Genomic DNA, 16,694 nt, shown 5'->3' with positions numbered 1-16,694 from the left:
TTAACACCTACAAAATTCTGACCTGTTGCTTATTTTGTTCTTATCCATCAATGATTACCTTTCTTTATTCTGAATCCTTGTTCAATTAGCTAGCTTTATTCTTTCGGCAAATTGGTTTAGTACTTACGTGTCCAGTTACTCATCTTCTTATTAAAATTTTGGAAAGAGTAAATTGTGAAAACAGCATACTATATTAAAAAGAAGCACTGAACATTGTAGAGTTTTCCGGTAGGTTAGAGTCGCATATTCCCATCGTACTCATGATATTCTAGTCTGCAATATTCAATTATGAATATTTTGATTATTTTCCTTATAATCTATGGACTAGTAATTAATTTTTATTCGAGTAAAATTCAGTTTGTGATATATGCGGCATTAGGAATACGATTTGACATCTTATTTTTGGCCTATATGCAAGAGATAGCGGCCCTTAGGCAATTAGTCAATCACTAGTTTCCTGCCCGTACACGGTTCACCCCGTTTGTTTGTTTTTTTTTCTTCTCCTATATTGGAAGTTTGGAATTACTTGATTTTTAGCTTTGTTTTCTCATCAAAACCTAAATCTTATGAGAAAAGAAAATAGAGTAGAATTGGATCATGTCATGGGAAAATTCTAGTATACGTTGATGTATGTTATACATTAACTTTTTTGAATATTGTAGACCGTCGGATATAATTAAACTGAGAATATATCTAACGGTTCAGAATATTCAATAATAGTGACCTGCTCAGCAGGTAGCCTTTTTTTTAGAAAATTCTGAATTACATATTAACCATAAAATTTGAGATTTTCTCAGAAAACCCTAAATTGAAAGGGGGGACGTAAGAACTGGTTCAAGTTTTTATTTATTTTTTTGGATGCATAACTTTTAGAGCGCCTCTTCTCTGTTATGGGAACTCTCTCTCTCTCTCTCTCTCTCTCTCTCTCTCTCTCTCTCTCTCTCTCTCGGTGCTCTTGGGACGATGTCGTTCCTCCATCGACGCCTCCACCTTTGCTACTCTCGGTGGTCTTTGCCTCTGCAATCAAAGCCAGGTATTGGGATATGCCGAAGACCTTCGCGGCGGAGATTGGGGATACTGGAGAGCTTCGCGGGGGAGATTATAGCAAAGGTATGTGGTCGTCTTCATTTTTGTTCATTGTTTGGATTGATTTCTATTTGGGTACCCATGATCTTTACAGAAGTTTGAGTCTTTGGATTGATTTGGTGTGAAATTTAACTGTTTGATCTCAATTTGTATGTTATAGGTTGCTCATGAACTCAGAGAAAGACTCATTTTCGTATTCTAGAAGTACCAAAAAGGTAGATACTTTCTTGCCCATCTCTTAATTTCATTGATGAACTTTCTTGATCTTATATTTGTGGGTAATTTTTTACGATTGAGAACTCAATTGGCCTTTATTTTTTTCACTAATCAAACATGAGGTGTCTGATTCATATTTCTCCTCCAGCTCACATGATGAATGTGTATGAGACTTGTGTTGTAGTGTTGCTCTGTCATTATGTTTCGCATCTCAATAATCATCTCTAGTTAAGCATGAGACTTTTGTGTAGAGGTATGTATTAAGCTTCTTCTTAACAACCAGGTATGACGAAAAGACTCGCATGGTTATCAGTCCTTGCTTTGATGTTAAGTCACCATTGTATTAGAAACTTAAATTTCTTTATGGAATTCTTTATGGAAATTTGTTTCAGTATGGATTTCTTATTTTTACTGATTCTTCTGGAAGTTCTCTATAATTAGGAAGCTAAAGTTACAGCAGCTTTTAAGTCCCAAATCGAGAAGCTATAGAAAGAGAGAGATGAGTTTCAGAAGATTGTCATTGGGAATCAGGTTGGACGTTTGGGTTTAATGTAGACTTGTGTTGTTGTGCTACTATTTGAAACTGGACTAATGCTGACAAGTATTAGTGATATGTTGATGTTGTTCAAAGCAAGTTAAGACTCAACACATGCATGATTTTAAGAAAAAAGAAAAGCATTGACCAAAAAAAAAAAAAAGAAAAGGAGTATATAAAGTTGCAGGTACTTTATATTCTAAATCTATTCTCTACTATGATGACAGCATTTGGGTATTTATCTTTCATTACCAGCGACATTTATCTTTCCTACACACAGAGAAAAGGTGTAGGACTAAAAGCTTAAATCTTAAGTTTCATATGCTGCTCTTTATATTTTGTTATTTGTTTCAGGGACAACCCATCACATCTAATAGCAAATGAAGAACTCACTATCACAGAAGAGGCCTCAACAACATATGAACTAACAAATGACATATCTGAAGAACTCATGTAGAATGATTCGTTCAAACTCAAAATGTAGAATATTTTGTAGAAAAATATTGAGAGTCCCAATGCTGGTATTGAGAGTCTATTGTACTTGGACCTTCATGTTATTGCACCTTTGATATTAATGTAATTTTGTATTCATCATCTATAGCCTCTGTTTTGAATGGTCAAATTACTAAGTTTCAAAGCAACCCAAATGAAAATCGCCAAAAGATAACAAAAGGATAAAATGATGGTTGTTTGCTAATGCTGATATGCCTAATACTCAATAAGACGCGGACAAGCATAAGAAAGGTTTAGACAGATCTTTTGCACCAAAACTGCAGTCACGATAGTAATCATGATAACTAATATGCTGCTCATTGTAAACAAAATGTACATTAACAAAATTAGGTTGACCATAACTATTTGTTCAAAATTTAAAAATTCTTCGTTTATAGAATACAATTATTACTCTGTTTCAACCAAATGTTTCAAGCTCTATTTTGTCGACGTTTTTTCTGTGGGCATGTCATTTTTGTGTGTCCATAGTTCTTGCACCAACTACACTGTCTATATTTTTTTAATGCTTGTGGTCTTTTTGGTGCCTTTGGTCCTCACCTTGATTGGATCTTTTATAATATTACTGCAGTGCTCTGGAGTAACAATTTTTTCTTTCTCCTGCTTCCACAAGTCTGATAGTATGGGCTCTAGTTTGGCAGGTTATTTACCGTCTCATATAATGATTTGGCATAATACAACCTGATAAAAGTATGGCAAGATCTGGAAACATTACACAAAAAGTTGTACGAAGCTACTATCAAAATCATTTATGGCATCAAATAATCCATAAATCACATAGAACACATAGACAAACTTTATTAGTAAATTGAAAATACTAAGTGAATTCAAAACTACTTCATTACAAAGACCACTGATTCAAGCACTACCTCTAAGTCCAACAGCTTTTCCTCCAATTTCACTTGCTGCATCAGAAGGTATGGAAGTAGGCTATGTTGCTATAGTAGTAATCATAGAGTTTTATTCACCTGAGTTGTAGATTTGAGAGGAGGATACTGCATCTCCTAAAGCTAATGAGTACCGTGGACTTGTCAAAACTCAAACTCAAAACTGCATCTCCTAATACGATCAGAACATGTTAGAGTTTGAATTATTGTTCGTTTTATACACCCAAAACCCATATGAGAATCAAAGTCCAAAATCACACAGGACATGCAAAAGCTGTGAAATTGAGCAGCAGAAACATGAACAATTGCATATAGACAAAGTGGAATACCGGAGATAATTCTTACCTCCTCAGCTGAAAACAAGTCCTCAATTAAATCCATCTGCCAACACCTCTCCTCCCCATCGATCAAGTCCTCAATAAATCCATCTTCCACCATTGAAACCCCCAAATTCCAGTCCTCCTCCTCCTCCAGACTTGACATCTCCACATCGCTGACACAAGTCGAGCCTCTGGAAGAAAAAGAAGAAAAACTAGTAGTGAAGTAACCTTGAGACAAAACCAATCCTTATGATGAGGAGAATGTGATGGTGAAGAGAAAAACCATAAGGGAATATTGGCGAAGTTATAACAAGTTTGAGAACCGTTTTACCAATAAAACAACGAATTGTGGTAAAAAGTGGTAATTTAGTTATAATAAGTGTTAATACTTCATTATTACAAGTTTTCAGAACCACTTTACTAATAAAATAACGAGTGTGTTGCTATAATAGTAAAACTTTATATATTTAAGTAAATTTGCGGTAAGTCCTTTATGGAGTAATAAAGTTGTCTATCTTGTAACTACTGTCCTTTATGAGTTATTTACTTATTTAACGATGTTTTTTTCCTGATTTTACGACAATTGAGGTCCAAAGTAGTAACTAAGGTTGTATTTATGGTAATTCTTTAATATTACAAGTTTGAGAACCATTTGACCGATGAGACAACGAATTGTTGTAGAAGTAGTAATCAAGCTCTTATTTGTGGTAATTTTTTATATTACAAGTCTGAGACCCATTTTACGAATGTGACAACGAATTGTTGTCAAAGTGGTAAAACTTTATGTATATGTTGTAAATGAGACGCGAGTCCTTAATTGTGTATTAGAGTTCTATATTTTGTAATTTAATATTTTTCTTGTGTAAATCTCATCATCCATGAGATAATTACTTTTTTGACGATGCATTTTACTATAAATTACAACAATTGAGGTATAACGTTGTAATTATGGTTGTTTTTATGATAATTACTTGAAATGTAATTCTATTTACAAAAAAAAACGATCATTTTACCACTGCTACAACAAATGTTTCGTTTATATGGTAAATAATCATATTAGACCTAAAACTTTTCAAGTCCTTATTCTTGTAATCCAGTTGTTCTTTTTGTAACTAGAGTCATTTCTTTTGTAAATTATATCATCGATAAGACATTTTACAACAAACAACCACATTGGACGTATTTAGTGATAATTATAGTTGTAATCAAAGTAATTACTACATTTACGATCTTCATTACAAGTTTTTGAACGATTTACATATAAAACAATAAATGAGTACTTAGTATGGTAATTTTTATTTTTTTTTAGTAAACATGTCAAATTATAAGTGGATAACCTGTTGACCTGTATAACAGGTTTCACTAACTAATTTAATTTAATATATATTTATTAAAAAGTTGATGTATGACAAACATCAACACACCTTAGACTTCCCCCATGTCATGTAACTTACAAAAAATGAATGTCAAAACTCAAAACCAGCAATAGTAACTTTATCTGCCGATTACTATAAAAATTAACATTATTTTTTGAACTGGGAAGATGAGGCATGCTTTTGCCTAACTTTCATGAATATGAAGAAAAAAAATTCATAATTTTGGTACGCGGATGAAACGCGGATGAACAGTTTTACATATAATCAAATGAGAGTTGTTGGCCGGGAGGATGACAAATGGGGGATATTAAATTCAAGGCTGGACTCTATGAACATCTTTCGCAATAATAGATGGATATTTAATTTAGCTCTGAATCTTGAAAGATATGTCAATACTAGTTTATCAAGCATTATTAATTTGTTACAATGATCACCAATATTATATACCAAATGAACATATATATTTAATCACTATAGCCATGGAATATACTCAATACAGTGATTGGATTTCTAAGCTGACAACCAGAAAATAATCAAAACAATTCGATCGATATAAGGTGGCAGATTTAACCAGTTTACATTCGTTATTTTATGTACATGATCATTGTGTCCTTTTGGTAAATACTATGTCCTTCCTAATCCTTCCATTGAATATGTAATTATTTTATGTAATTGGATACATCCCTATGCTTAACTTTTTCATTTACCATATCTCTACAAATTAGACTGTGTATAGTATAAGAGTATTTTTAGTAGACTCTCTATCTTGGTTCCTTAATCATTTTGGAGTAAACCTTATATCTTACTGAAACTTGTTGTCATATAATCAAAATATCAAATGTATAAGTATATGCAATAGAAAAAGTCTTTAACATACGCAAGAATATTCAATTCAAAAGTTGCGGAGTGTGCTGAGAGGATCGATCACATACTTACATTCCGTAGATAATGTTACAACTTACAACTAGCACGAGTGTGATTGGCTTGTTTAATTGATCGAACTAATTTCCAAATCGCAGAAGTCAAAGAAAGCCTAAGGCGTCATCTTGCACGTTCAGTGAACTGAAGATTTCAACTCTATTAATCTTCCAACTGGTTATAAAAGTTAGCTTTGTGGGGAAGAAAGCTCTTGATGTGGTGTAATTTTTTTTTATAATATTTACTCATATATAATTTTGTGAGAAAAGATTGACCTGAGTTGGTATCTCATCCAACGTTTGGGGAGATGTATTGCTATAACTCAGTATGTCATTCATGAAGTGATATATACTTTAAATACCAAAATAAATCCCACAAGTTTGATGCTAGTTAATTGGTCGGGTTTCTGACTCATGTTCAAGTGTCTATTCATATACAAGTTTCATCAGCGAAGTAACATATAGATAATATAATTACTCGATCACTTAATTAACAGGCATGTGTTATTATATATTTAAGTAAGTTCACCTCCAACATTGATCGAGAAAAACAAAATGTTAAGTTGACTTCTAAACACAGATTGAAGATAATTAAAATTAATCTAATAAGTTTCATTCCAACAATCTATATATAGTGCTCCCCACCAAACACCTAGCTAACCTGGCTATACTAATGTAGTACGTCGATCATATATATGTGAATATAGATACACATACTTAAGTCACCCACCATGCATGCGTTACTAGATTGTTCATCCAATCAGTCATGAATTTTCTAACTAACTCAAATTCTCTTGCTCTAGTTGACACACCATTAAATTAACTTGTTGATTAATACTCGGATTTTGGCTTCTTCTGTATTGTCAAATTAATGACAGCATATGCATAAAAAGTCAATGCCATATGTTTTCAGGTTTTGACAACTCTAAAACCGTAGCAACTGTAAGGTGGGGCGGCGATTGGGTTACTTATCATGGGCCGCCTACCAATTAGAATTCTTTTTAAAAATAATATATACTCAAAAATTTCTCAGATTACTTTTAGTTTTGTAAGGGGTTTTTTTTTTTTTTTTTTTTGAGAAGAGTTTTGTAAGGGGTTTTGCTATTTGTATTCAGCAAAAATCATAGTATATACCCAACAATTACGACAGCAAAAATCGATCTGCACTGTCGTAAAGTCGTTCCGTCTTCCCCAGATTTTCTCGTTGGCTCACCTCTTGTCATATTCAATCATTTTGTTAGCATGGTCTTCTTTGATCTTCTCAAAGATGGATCTAGAAGGAGGAGGAGGACCTTCTTTGATCTTCTCAACTATACCTCGTATATGTTTTTGTTTTTGGCCGAAACTTGTTCTTTGTTTTAGATACTGTAAAAGCTTTTGAAATTTTAAGAATCTCTTTATGATTCTATATATGAAGAATTAATCAATATGTTATTATATGAAAGTAGAACTGAGTGCATCTTTGTGAGAAATTAGGTTGAAGCTTGTATGAACCATGACGATGTTTGTTTTCTTTTGTTGCCTTGGTTTTGATTGTCCTTGCATCATATTTTGAGCATGAGGGTTATCAAAATAAATTACCTTTAAGTGAGATTGTGGATTTGATATCCTGATTGCTCGAATCTTGTTGACCATAAGTGTGAGACTTGTAAATTCTCTAAGATATTTAGAAGACATTAAGTCTATGTCTTGGGTACGTTTTGCTAGGGACTAGCAAAACTTAAGTGTGGGGATATTTGATAGGAGAATTTTATGCGACGTTCATAATGATAATCCCTAGCTATGTTTTTCTTTGTTGCTTTATTCTATTTTCTCTTTATTTATTTAATTTTGTATTTATTAGGTTTTTCAAAACAAGTATTAGAAAAGGAGAAAAGATGCGTGAATGAGGGAAAAGCTAGAAATCCTTACCCGAAAAGGAATCCCTGATGGACCGAGGAAAGCCCATTGATGGAAGCAACGCAAAGAATGAAGAATATTTAGCAATTTATGATGACATGGTATGTTTTCGTTGGTCGAATGATGTGGACAATCCTAAATCAACAAGAGGAATAAAAAGTTGGTTTTTTTTTCCTAAGTCAAGGAGTCTCAAACCTATAAGGAATGAAATAGGGGAAATTAAATGAGCAATATAAAAAGGCTGAAAAAAAAACTGGAAAAACTCATGCGCGCGAGAATCAAGCAAGAAACCCAAGCATAGATGTAGATCAGAGCCATTGTCAACTAGTCGAAGCTTGCCTATCGACCATTCGAGTCCGATGTCTTCCCGATCGATTCGGATTTTGGTTTTCTTAGTTTCTTTTTCTATGATTTCTTTTGTGCTTTCATTCAAGACCATGAGTAACTAACTTTTTAATAGTCATGGGTTGTTGATCATGACTGTAAAACTAGTTATGATTTTCAATTAGTTTTGTTTATCAATTGGATGAGAACTTGATTTCTGCTTTTATATCGATGAATTCTATTTGTGTTTGGTGTCCAACTTAGAATGCATATCTAGGGTTTGATTTCTATTAATGAGTGTTGCCTGCTCCTTGTTGAGTAAGGTTCTTTCATAAGTTATAGAGTAGCAAGTGTCTATAACATGTGATTGAGTTACTAGGCTAAGTGAGATGCGTCGTACTCATGATGTCTTGTGGTGTCTCTTCTTTTTAAAGCTTAATGATTTTTACTTGTTAAATATAGAGATGTGTCATCCTAGGTTGCATGTTAGAAAATAGGTTAAATGTAGAGCGTCTCTCACCTAGCGTACAAATTAAGAAAAGATAATAGGCTAGTTCTAGCTTTGAACTAATCCAAGCACCTTCATTAATAGATAAATGAAATTAGGTTGAACATGCATGACTAACTGCATGATTGATTCATTTGATTGGTGGTGAATGCAAATCCCCTAACTACTATTTCTCATTGATTTCTGAAAGCTTAAGCATTTAATTGTCTTTGTTTTATTTACTTTAGTTTTATTTCACAATTCAAAACCAACCTTTAAATTAAAGTATAGCAATTATGTTAGAGCTTTAGACACCCTACTTCCCTTAACTACAATTGATACTCTTAATTTGGTAGTAGAAAAATCGTTGGCTATTAGATTAACCATCAGGTTATCTCTTTATTTATTTATTTTATTTTTATTTTTTTGATAATAAAATACAAAATGATGGATGTTTAGGAGTAATACTGAAAATAAGAGATAAAATTTAGGGATAATGACCATTTACACAATTTTGGCCTAAAAATTGCCCACATACTCACTAAGAGTTTTTTACCCCCATTTACCCAATCTAACATCTATTGATAGAATTGTCCTCATTTTAATTAATAAAGTACACTCATCTCTCTCTCTCTCAGACTCACTCTCTCTCCCCCCTCCCCTCTTCGATCTATTCTCTCTCTCCTCCCCCCTCACCGATTTCTCTCTCTCTTTCTCTCAACTCGTCTCAGACTCTCTTTCTCTTTCTCTCTCTCTCTCTCTCTCCATGTCTACGGATCTGGACTTCTGGATCAGATGCACACCTCCAGTCACGATGCACACCTCTCTCGCTCTCTCTCTCCCCCCATCCCCGAGACGGATTTCGCACCCGACGTCTCCGACCCCAGCCCACTCCACGACGGAGGCTCCGGTGAGCTCGCCACGGCGCTGCAGGTCGTCGTTCGTCTGGGTTGAGTGGGGCGGAGCTCAGAAGCACCGGCGATCTGATCTCGGAAGACGAACCAACGTTCGAACCCGACGTCTCCGACCCCGGTTCACTCCACGACGGAGGCTCCGGTGAGCTCGCGACGGCGCTGCAGGTCGTCGTTCGTCTGGGCTGAGCGAGGCGGAGCTCCAAAGCACCGACGATCTGTTCTTGGAAGACGAACCAACTTTCGAACCCAACGTCTCCAACCCCGGCTCACTCCACGACGGAGGCTCCCGTGAGCTCGCGACGGCGCTGCAGGTCCTCGTGTTGTCGCGCCAAGTTCCGGATCTGCAACCGGAAAGAAGAGAGAAGACGACCTGGGTGCCCAAATCAATTTTTGTTTTCATTGTTTGTTTTGATGAACTTTTTAATGTGTTGGCATCAGATCGACTAATATATTGTTGTATATGTGTTGGCATCTGACTACATTTCAGCTCTAACATTTTACTTCTTCTGTGGTGGTATCCAAAAGTATGTGGAAATATGTAAAAATGATGTATATTGTTGTATATGTGTTGGCAATAATACGATTATTGGGGGGCATTAACATGATTATTGGGGGGCAATAATACGATTACTGGGGGGCAATAATACGATTATTGGGGGGCATTAACATGATTATTGGGGGTCAATAATATGATTACTAGGGCAATAATATGATTATTGGGTATTATTAGGGGCAATAAAATCAGACGCCGGAATCCGGTCACCGGTTGCAGGATTCCGGTCACCGGAGTCTGAGGCCGGCCACCCGTCAAGGGAGTCCGGCGAGGTCTCCGATGACTTCTCTCTCTAAGTGACAAAGAAGGTGAGGACAAAATTGTCCTAAAAATAAATAAAAAGTAATAAAAAAAATACTTAATTGGGTAAGTGGGCAAAATATATATAAAATATTATGTAAGTGGACAATCTTTTATAGTATTTGGGTAAGTGGGGTTGATTAACTCCAAAATTGTGTAAATGGTTATTATCCCTAAAATTTATGGTGCTGGATGTACTAAGATTTTTGCTGGTTTCAAATAGCAACATCCTTTTGCAAGTAATCTGAGCAAGTTAAAAAAACTACATCAAGCCGTCACAGTCACCATGGGAACAATTAGGACTCCAGTAGTTTCATCATGCGACCATTTTGTTAGAATTCTTGTCACATGATTAAAAATTTCATTAGTATAGGACTAGCCACTGCTCATTCATTAATTGAACAACCTCAAAAGGCATTTTTAGCTTAAACAAGGGATTAAATAGGCCAAAATTTCAATTAAAATTCTACAACTGCAAAAGATGAGAGAGAGCAGCAAAAAAATTTCTCAAAAAGATTCGAGACTATATATTTTTTAAACACTAAATGTTGATTTTATTCGAGCCAAAAATGAAAATGCTCAGTGCTGAATGTACCTATGCTAGGTTACATATGATAAAGACTACCCAAGAAAAACATAAGAGGAAAGCAAGGGAGCATTTTATTATGTACCATCTTAGCATAGGCTTGTCTTGCCAGGCTGAGATTGATTTCAAAAAAATTATATAGACGACGAGCTTGGTTAAGGATTATATGTCATAGGTCATTCCAACCCTAAGAAGCTTGGTTCGAGGGATTGCCAAGATCTTGTCACTTTGCCTAAAGTTTTTCCTCAAGAAATCGTAGATGTAGTTGACAACAATCTTCTTGAACCAAGTGGACTTCTCTTCTGCCACTACTTGTGCCTCCCCCATCAGATAAACAACCCCTTTGTCCATCGCCTCTTGAACGAATTGCATTTCCTCCTCATAACTGTTTGTCGAATTTCCTTCGCTCATCACACCTTTCATTCTGATGAACTCCTTCAGATTCTCCACCAGCAGCTGCTCGAACTCTTTTGGTCCCTCCACCAAGTCATTGTAGCCATACCTCGCAACGCAACGGAACATTCTGTACTCCTTCGGCTCCAACTGTCTAAAAATGAACCTCTCCTCTGCTAAGACTTTGCTCACCGGGAGCGGCTTGATGGTCACTATAACCACAACAGAGTGTACTGAAGGTATGTTGGAAACAAAGTGAGAAAATATGGGAGGAACGCCCTGAACGAGATCCGAATACAAAAACCCCATTCCAGGGATGCGGTGTATGTCGGGGTTTGAGGCCAATTGCTTCATGTATTCGGTAGAGACCTTATTCTTGACCTCAAACATGTAACTTTCTTTGTGCACGTAATGCCAAATTGCCATGATCACCATGAGAACCGCAGAGAATAACAAAGGAAGGTAACCTCCATCCACGAATTTGAAGAGGACCGAAGATAGGTAAACCCCTTCGATTGCAATGAACACCACGAAGAAGATGGCAATCAGAAAGATGCTGGTCTTCCATATGACTAACATGATTAGAGTGATCATACACGTTGTGATTATCATGACACTGACCACCGCGATTCCATAAGCATTACCGATTTTCTCAGTGGTTTTGAAATAGGCGGTGATGATCACGCAGGCGATCATGAGCAGGTAGTTAATCTCAGGAATGTAGACTTGGCCCTCGTTCTTGGCAGAGGTGTGAACAATCTTGACTCTAGGGAAGCAACCCAAGCCCAAGGACTGTGCGATGATTGAGAATGTTCCAGTAATCAAAGCTTGGCTCGCAATGATGGCAGCAAGTACGGCTACAACGAATGTTGGCCAGTATAGAGGTTCTGCATATAAAATAAATTTTGGATATTACAGCTGGAAATACATAACAATTTCCCAAACAACAATATTCTCTTATCAAACAATTTGAAATATGTTTTTATACTTTAAATCAATCCCAAGTTCTCAACTATTGACTATGTAGACCGTGACTTAGAAGTGTGAATTTATGCCACAAGCATAAAGAATCATGTTAGATTGTCTGATGAGAAAACTTAATCCTAAAACTCACTTGGTATTGAGGCGTAGAAAGTGGTTGCCACATCTCCTGGGTGCTTGGCGAGGTATGCCGATTGCCCAAGATAAGCGATGACTATTGTGGGAAATGTGAAACAAGTGAAACTGATCTGTGCTCAAGTGAAGAACAAATTGAAATTTTGAGTGTTTGAAATTTGAAGAAGAATAGTATAATGCATGGTTCTCAAGTCCACAACCTACTTGGATTGCTCGAACACTGAAGTGACCCAGATCAGCAAACATGGCTTCAGTCCCTGGTTAATGTCATTAATCAGTTAAATTCATAACCATAATTACATATATACAGATGCAATTTTCGGACATATTGGACTAAATTACCGGTTATGCAGAGAACTGCTCCCCCAAGGGAAACCCAAGCAGCTTTTCCATTTCTCTGAAAATATGTCACGATGTACATTGGATTGAAAGCTTTCAATACAGTAATGTCGTAAGTGATCAAGTTGTAAAGTCCAATCCCAGTCAGGAACAGAAACCACAACAAGATAATAGGAGCAAAAGTGAAGCCCACTTTATCAGTCCCAAACTGTTGAACGGCGAAAAGAAGGATCAAGATTGCTATAGAAATCCCCACAACAGCTCCTGATCATCATCCGCCGATTTTTCACTCAATTAATATACGTTAAGAGTATAAACATGTTTTTTTTTTTTTTTCAAGTGCGCTCCTAGTTTATTTGGTCAAAACTAATTTGAATAAATAAAACACGTACTTGTCACATATATAGGTTGGTGTAACCCTAAAAATTATTTGATTTTGATGAATATAGCAATAGTGGGACGAAATACATGATACGTACTTTGGTCTAGTGACTTGATCCCGTTCTGCAACCCGCTCACCGCTGAAAGAACTGCTCAGACACAATCAGAATAATCAGAATTAGTTTGTTGTACGCCAGACGCATGTAGTATAAGTGATCGATGCAAATGGAACTTAGCTAATGAGCAATTACCTGAAATGCATGGAGTAAGAACACCATCTCCGATTACCATGGAAGTTCCGGTAATGGTGATAACAAAAAGAACATACTGGACAAGTCTACTATTCTCCAGCTTCTTCTTGATGGCTTGGGCTCGTTTCAACTCACTCGACGGTCTGTCGAGTTTGTAGTTGGATATCTCCCTATCCTCTGGCTGGTTATTTGGGACTAAGCTCACCTTTGCATGCCGGCAAATCAAAGAATACATTGCAAATGTTCCACCTGCAAATAACCAATTAGCTAAACCCTAAAAGAAATGAAGGACGTGAATTTGAAGCAACTTGCTTCATTACCTTCCCCATTGTCATTGGCCCACAAGACGATGAAGACATACTTGAGCAAAGGCACCAAGAAAATGGTATAAATGATGATAGACATCACCCCTAGAATGTCATCCTTTTCTTTAATACCATCAGGGAAAGTGCTCGAGTACACATAGAGTGGAGAAGTCCCTATGTCCCCATACACAACCCCCACGCTTTGTATTGCTAAACTCAACGTGGTCTTCCAACTATGCTACAAAAGAAAAAAGAAAACGGAAAATATCAGCACATTTTCTAGCCTCCTATCAAAAGAAAAACAGGTGATGAATGAACAATTGTTTGTATATTCAGGTGGAGGACACAAGGAGGGGAATTCAAACTCTAACCTAAATACGACGATAAATTAAGATTAATCCTTAAAACAATGGAGCGTGATGGAAAAAAAAGAACATGTACTAGTTGATGAAGCAGCATAGATGCTGTGTACTGGGTACCTTTGCTCCATGACCTTGATAACCGGAAACTTTTCCGGCCTCGATATTGAGGGAGTCTACCCGGCGCATCTCTCCCGTCTTATCTCCAGTCCCCACATCCTCCGTCCTCACTGTTTTCTCTCCCATCAACCCTTCGCTTGTCAACCAGTGTTTTTTTCAGACAGATCGATGACGAAGGTCTTAATTTTCACTTGCCGTACGTTTTCACCAATGGTCGTACGTGGTTTGCTTTTATAGGAGGTAAGCATTAAGTCTAGCAAGTAATATTTTACCTACGCGTTCACTCGGTGTTTTGTGCGTGTTAAGCTGTGTCAACACTGGCCACGAAAGTCTCTCCACCCCTAGTTTGGCTTTGGGGCCGGAAAGCCATGCCACAAACTCATCAGACTTTCTCACGACATTTGTTGATCGCAGGTTTCACTCGGTCAAAAATAGTCTCTTCCAAATTAGGACTGCAGAGGTCTCTTCTTGACAATTACACGTACATCATCCTCACTCCTCAGCAGTTCTGTAGCTTTTTGCTGTCCTCGTTTTCGGAGAACCAGTCCAGTGAAAATATAAAGGTCATTGAAGGCTTTTTGACGTTGGCATACAGCAAAATATGGTTGTTCACAAAATGATAACTTTTTTTGGAGAAATTAATTTTGTGTATATCCAATTCACCCGAATGTTATTGGACAATGTAATCACAAGTTTATTGTACGTTGTTGTAAAAAAAAAAAAAAAAACAACAACAACAACAACTTAATACACTAATAGACCGAATAATTAGGAAGACCTAGTTATATTTGAACCTTCTAAATGAGTTTTCCTATCTTGTTGAATTACATTGATGTAGATCGAATTATTAGTACGGATTATAAATGTGGACGCATCTTTCAGATTTGAAATTAAACTTGCATCTTGCACCGGACTAACTTATATATGCCACGTAACCAACCCTTCTCAAGTGTAATCAATAGTCACTGGAAAACTTACACGCGCTTTGTTGCGGAATATGTTTTTATCAATGAATTAGCACAATAAAAAATAAAAGAAATAGTATTACATATTATTAAAATAGTGAAAGAGTTTTTACATATTTTACCTTTTAGTTGAAGTCCATTCAACTGGAGCTGGTGCAAAAATGCTAACTCTACAAAAGGGTTATAAGCTACAAAGCACGGATACGCGAAATTGAGAGCGTATCTCGTATCGATATGGGATACGGGTGCGATACGCTTCGGATACATCCGGATACGCGTGTCTGACGAACTCAAGTTTGGATACAGTATGGATATGCATCGTATCTGATTTGGATACGTTTTTTGTAAATAAGTTGGGTACGCGGGGTATAATTGACTTTCTAACCCTAAAAATAAAAAAAGAAAATAATGTTTTAGAGAAACTGAAATTGAGAGAAAATTGCTGTGTATTCTCATTGATAATAGGGGCCTCTTTATATAGAGGATTACAATGCATAGAATCTGAATCGTACAAGGAAAGGTAATCATACATTGAATGGATATCTCTAAGATTCTCCGAGATTATCTCTAGTTAATAACCTATTACTACTAGGTCAAGTAACCTAGAGTTTGGGCCAGACACATATTCTGGATTTACTTAAACACTCCCCCCTTGTGTTGCCCAAATTTGGTGCTTCTCTCGTTGCCTCGTTAAAAACCTTGCCGAGTAACAAAAATCATGTGGGACAAAAATAACCTCGGTCGAAAGGGAAAAAGAGCACAACACACCATTCACGTTTCGAGACCATACATGTAGACATCTCCCCCTGATGTCTGCATCTCCCCCTGATGACTACAGTCATGGGAGTTCGGATAACTTCCGCAAACGATGCTACCAACATGTTCCTCGAAAGTGAAATTTAGGCAATGACTTAGTGAACAAGCTTGCCACACTGTCCTCAGATTGAACCTAGTTCACTTTGATCTTGAGGAAAGTTTGTTGTTGCTGATTATCCTTGGTGTTGTCGCTTTTGATGTAGCCTTGCTTCATTTGTTCAAAACAAGCAGCTAGCATTACCCTAAATGCTCATAGGCTCATCTGTGGTAGACTTCAAACCACAATTTTTCGAACATGCGTAATTATGGATCCAATCCATATACATTCACGAACCACTTCGTGAAGAGCAATGATCTCTGCATTGTTCGAAGATATAGCGACTAGGGTTTGTTCTGTAAACCTCCAAGATATCACGGTCTTTTCCCATGGTGAACACTTAACCAGTTTGAGAATGACCTTTGTATGAGTCAGAGAGATACCCAATATCAGCAAAACCTTCCAAAACACATGTCGTTTTGGGATGAGGATAGTGGACGCAGGCCAATGTTGGCGGCGCTCCTGGTGTGTGATGAGTCTGAATCCATCATCTCTCTGTAGGGATAGACCAAGCCCATATCAATCATACATCTAAAGTATCGAAAGATATATTGTACACCAATCCAATGGCATCGCGTTGGAGCAAAGCTATATCTAGCTAACAAGTTCATGGCAAATGAGATGTCCGGTCTTGTGCATTGA

General features: G+C 36.6%; 1 protein-coding gene across 1 annotated transcript; it reads right to left on the bottom strand.

The window, feature by feature from the left end:
- Window positions 1–10,827: 10,827 nt before the first annotated feature.
- LOC133708187 (potassium transporter 5-like) lies at window positions 10,828–14,395 on the bottom strand. The gene is made up of 8 exons (XM_062133638.1): window positions 14,175–14,395; window positions 13,711–13,933; window positions 13,391–13,639; window positions 13,238–13,288; window positions 12,762–13,022; window positions 12,624–12,676; window positions 12,418–12,532; window positions 10,828–12,190 (listed from the first exon to the last, which is right to left on the bottom strand). Exons 1-8 carry the CDS (start codon window positions 14,298–14,300, stop codon window positions 11,073–11,075), a joined length of 2,196 nt encoding a protein of 731 aa, XP_061989622.1. The 5' UTR covers window positions 14,301–14,395; the 3' UTR covers window positions 10,828–11,072.
- Window positions 14,396–16,694: the final 2,299 nt, after the last annotated feature.

This window comes from Rosa rugosa, chromosome 5, assembly GCF_958449725.1.
Source record: "Rosa rugosa chromosome 5, drRosRugo1.1, whole genome shotgun sequence".
Taxonomy (NCBI): domain Eukaryota; kingdom Viridiplantae; phylum Streptophyta; class Magnoliopsida; order Rosales; family Rosaceae; genus Rosa; species Rosa rugosa.
Note: the sequence above shows the minus strand (reverse complement) of the source record. Positions and strands in the feature narration are given on the sequence as shown.